This window comes from Sinocyclocheilus anshuiensis, unplaced genomic scaffold (assembly GCF_001515605.1).
Source record: "Sinocyclocheilus anshuiensis isolate Anshui unplaced genomic scaffold, SAMN03320099.WGS_v1.1 scaffold1709, whole genome shotgun sequence".
In the NCBI taxonomy this organism is placed as follows: domain Eukaryota; kingdom Metazoa; phylum Chordata; class Actinopteri; order Cypriniformes; family Cyprinidae; genus Sinocyclocheilus; species Sinocyclocheilus anshuiensis.
In genome coordinates this window covers 718,211-723,196 of record NW_015541051.1, presented here as the reverse complement: position 1 = coordinate 723,196, position 4,986 = coordinate 718,211, and the positions used below count along the sequence as shown (strand labels likewise).

Here is a 4,986-nt window from a genome sequence, read left to right as displayed (position 1 = left end):
GGGTATATGTGAACAAGCCATGTGATCTCAGACCCCCCTGAGGTGGTCTGAGTACGGTTCGTTTGTGGGTCCGTTTGTGGTTCGATATCTTCGTGATATGCGAAAGCAATGAGATCCCGGTCCGCTTTGCGTTTCGTTTCGACACGTGTACCTGGAGGCTTGCCATACCTGCAGCCATGTTACGTCACTGATAATAACAACAAAACTATATATTAATAAATGAATAAAAATTATTACAGTTCAAAAGACAATATGTAATTATGTAGTTTTCTGTTTATGAAACGTTTCTATACTAACCGTTCAAATGAAAGCTGAAACGTCGCAAGCAGCAGCAGTTGTTGATAGTGTTGGAAGAGCATTTTCTTTTCAGTTGCTATCCTTTTCCTCTTCCGTTTTTTCAGATGCTTTCCTTTAGTTCTGCTTTGTCTGACTCTTTCTCTGTTTGTCATTTGCTTCAAAATGTGCCACATCCATGTGATGACAACATGTGAAGACGCCATCTTGAATACCCAAAATCCACTGCTGCACAGAAATCTGGGGTCTGAGTTCTTATAAAGTTGTGGTGTGAAAAAGAAAGGGTCTGAGATCTCTTCATTGCTGAAGAGGACCAAAAAAAGAACTCCCATGGTTCACATAAACACAGTTGGTTTTGTCTCAATCGAATGTAAACATCTGGGAAAGAAATCGCATGTGTATCAACTGATCTGTGCAGTATGTAGTTCTAGTACAGCAGCCTAAAATGAGAATCAGTAGAATCTATTATCCATACGATTAATAATATGCATTTTATTTATTTTTTTCATTTGATTAGTTCATTTCTTACTGAAATGCTGCATTTAAGGATACCTGTACTGTACCTGAAAAATTTAAAACAGTTTATATTTAATTTTATTTGTGCAATTTTTTTTTTTTCTCTCTCTCAATGTCAGCATGCCTTTTTCGCTGGTCCTTAAAAAGTCTTACATTTAATTGTATCAAATTCAAGGCCATAAAAAGTACAATGGGGACGGAAAGACAATTGCCATATAGCTTAATGTGATGATTAAAATGAAAAAGGCTATGATTTCATTGGATAAATATGAGCGCCGCACGTTTCAAAGTCTATCTTTATGCAGTTCTGAAAGCGCCACATGCTGGCACAGAATGAATTTGCATTTTTTAACAGCCTTCTGCTGGTTTAAAATAATAATTGATATTAAACCAACCATTAAACCATTACTATAATAACTGATACATTTGATTTTTGACTCTTTTCTTAAAAATGGCTTGAAATTTGAAAGGCTAAAATTTGAAAATTTATTTCATTTTATTATTTTTTATATATATTTTTTTTTTTTTTTGTGAAAACCTGTAACTGTAAATCATGCTTTTTACAGTCATTTTACAGTTTAATATGTTACCATTGACATTGCCCCACCCCACTCATATGGCATTAATTTTATCTGTGCAGGTCTTAAAAATAGTCTTAAAGTCTTAAATTTCAGCTTAAAAATCCTGCAGAAACCCTGTGTGCTATAAAATAAATGCGATGACATAAACAAGGAAAACAGTTCAAAATAAATATTGCAAAGGTGTACGAAACTTATATTTTTGTGCAAAAGATAAAAATATTCCAGTTTTGGAGGCCATAATGTCAGCCTTCAAACACGGAATTGGACTAGATCCAAAAAGCAACAGTCTGAACACAAAGAGGTCTGAGACACCATAACTGCTTAAGTGGACCAAAAAAGGATCTGAGTCCTCTTACAGGAACTGTGATAGTGTGAACACAAAGAAAACTGGGTCCTTTTTCACTTGGTCCACCTCTTGGCCCACTTAAAGGGGTCTGGGTTCAGTTCTTTTAAAGAGGACTCAAGTGCGAAAACACCCCAAATGTTATTTGTGTATTTTACTTTCATTAGAAGTAGGCCAACAGCGCCCCCTACGGAATTAAAACCCCTTACCGAACTAGCATTAGAACCTGGGGAGGCTGCCGCTGCTGCCACTGCACGTGCTATTACTGTTGACTCTATCACACACCAAACACGTACGTGCATTCTCAGCTTAAATGCAGCGATCTAAATCAGTGAATCTAATCATCATTCCGGCAAAACTTTGCTTCAAGAATGAGCCAAACTGCTGACTTGATCTAATCGCTACACACCCTGAGCACATGTGAGTTATTAATGTATTCCTCTTATCGGCAAGACATATCGGCATAATTTTTTATATCGGGCCGATGCCAGTATTTACATTTAAAGCCATTATCGGCCGATTCCGATATCATTCAGACAATATCGTGCATCCCTAAGCAGGAGTCATTCCTTTTGAAACATGTTCATGTTTTGATTATTTATTATGTGCAATGCTGATGAAATTAGAGGGAACTCACAAGAATTACTACTGTCATCCTTAGTCCCATCAAGAGATCCATCTGGGTTCATCTGCAAGTAGTATCCCTGCCTGCAATATAACCTGGTCACTATACCCTTGAGCTGGGGATCTGTGGAGAAAGACAGAAAACATAATTAACAAAGCACTTCTTATAGATGAACTACAGGCTATAGACACTACAAATGCACATGTTTGTGTAATCTACCAATACATGTAAAAATAAAAAATGTAAAGTTACAGTCAACCCAAAAATGTCATCATTTATTCACCCTTATGTCATTCCAACCCTGTATGCATTCTTACTTCTACAAAACACAAAAGAAGATATTTTGAAGAACACTGTGTATCAAGTAACAGTGGAGCCCATTGACTTCCACTGTATGGACAAAATATCTTAATAATAATTTAATTTTAATTCATAATAATAATTTATGCATTTAGCAGATGCTTTTATCCAAAGCAACTTACAGTGCATTCAGGCTATACATTTTTTACCAATATGTGTGTTCCCTGGGAATCGAACCCACAACCTTTTGCACTGTTAACGCAATGCTCTACCACTGAGCCACAGGAACACTTTTTTTATGTTCCACAGAACAAAGAAAGTGCTGTGCAGCAACTTTAATATGAAATAGACTCCAAAGTGCCCTCTTTAGCCAGGCCTGATAAAGATGTATCTTGACCATGTGATGTCAAATTCCATACAAAAAAACAAATCCTTTTTTAACAATATAAAGCATATTGTTAAATTAATGCGATGACATAACTGTAAAACAGGACAGTAGAAGATACAAAAATAATTCAAGGTGATATCAACAGGGAGCTTAACAGAAAAATCAGTGAGGTAACCAGGCAAGTGATCTCAGTCTTCACATGAACAGTTTGAGTAGCACTGTAATCTGATTGCTAAACAGAAGGGGATGGTTTGATGATTACAACTTTTGTGTGCACAAATTGTCACAGGTCTGTTTTTGGACAGAATTTAACGGATTTTACAATGTCGTACATACTGCAGTAAAAATGAAGATAAAGGAAACGGTGTCAACTTTTGTGTTCCTTTTGACTTCTTGCTTAGAACAGTAAGAGAAACAGTTTTTTCATCTGAGAGTGGAGATCTAAAGGAAATAACAAACCAAAGAATGTTCTATCAAAACACTGTCCTTTACTTCAGAGTTCATACATGCATAGCTACACTGTTTTTCGAGATGTGTTTGCTCAGGAGTACTGTATCGCTAATGGAACATCAGATGTGTGCATACTAGATGGTGGTTATTCAAAAAGACACACAACAGCAGTTTGCAATGTGGGAACTCAACTAAATACAGTAGACGTGGCGAAAGAGCATTCACAACCCTCTACATTGCGAGTAAATCACTCGCATATGCGACTAAACACTAGTACCACCACTCAGAAAACATTCAAAATTAGAGAGACTATCACTTGTTCATCGTCTTTTGTTATTTATCTTATTTCATGCCCATGTGGTCTACAGTATATTGGCAAGACTAATCGTCAATTAAAGACCCGTATCAACGAGCACAGGAGCTCTATTAGAAGGATGGACATTCATTCTCCTGTAGCCAGACATTTTGTGGATGCTGACCATAAACTCAGTGATATGAGATTACAGGTATTCAGAGATTGATCAGTTCAAGAAGAGGTGGTGATTCTAACAAAAGACTGTTACAAGCTGTCACAACCTTGGGAAGCTAAGTGGATCTATTATATGGACTGTGTATATCCGAAAGGATTAAATGAAGAACTTCAATTGTCTTGTTTTTTATGAACAGTACTTTTGTTAACTCCAACAGACAACCATTGTTCTCTAATTTGATGTAAATTATCCATTGCTCTACATATACACACATTGTGGGGTTTTTTTTTGTTTGTTTTTTTTTTCCTCTGTGTGTGTCCTAATTGATCATGTGATCTCTTTCATTATCATGTGATTCCTTAAATTAAGATGGCTTCTAGTTCTAACACTGTTAGCTTGGCATTGAAAATGGTCAACATGTGACCGAAACGTTTGCCTTGTTTTATTCAGTTAATTGCATATATTGTTCTCATCTCGCTTGTGATGCTTTAATGTTTGAATTTCCGGACTCTTTTCAAGCTCTTCATCTTTGGGTAACCTTTTTTGGTCTACGCACTTCAGTTGGATTTTTCTGAAGGCGCGGTGAGTCTCTGGCTGCATCTCAATGGATGCGCAGCGCACCTGTGTTTGTGTATTTGACATACCGTAAACTCTAGTGTGAAGGTGCACAACTCGCCGTCGCTTTCTCTCACACGCGCAAAGTGAGAGAGACAGAGCGAGCGAGAGTCTTACATAACATGCAGAATTGATGTAACATTTTTTTTCCGATCGAGTGGCCCATGGTGGCGGTGGGGTTATGGTATGGGCAGGCGTATGTTATGGACAACGAACACAGGTGCATTTTATTGATGGCATTATGAATGCACTGTAACAAGATCCTGAGGCCCATTGTTGTGCCATTCATCCGCGACCATCACTTCATGTTGCAGCATGATAATGCCCGGCCCCATGTTGCAAGGATCTGTACACAATTCCTGGAAGCTGAAAACATCCCAGTTCTTGCATGGCCAGCATACTCA

The 4,986-nt window shown here is 37.5% G+C and overlaps 1 protein-coding gene across 1 annotated transcript in view; it reads right to left on the bottom strand.

The window, feature by feature from the left end:
* LOC107690615 (fibroblast growth factor 14-like) overlaps window positions 1–4,986 on the bottom strand; it is a 77,481-nt gene that overhangs the window by 56,072 nt on the left and 16,423 nt on the right. The window contains exon 2 of the mRNA XM_016488998.1: window positions 2,372–2,482. Coding sequence (XP_016344484.1) covers window positions 2,372–2,482 — 111 coding nt within the window. The remainder of the gene's footprint in view (window positions 1–2,371; window positions 2,483–4,986) is intronic.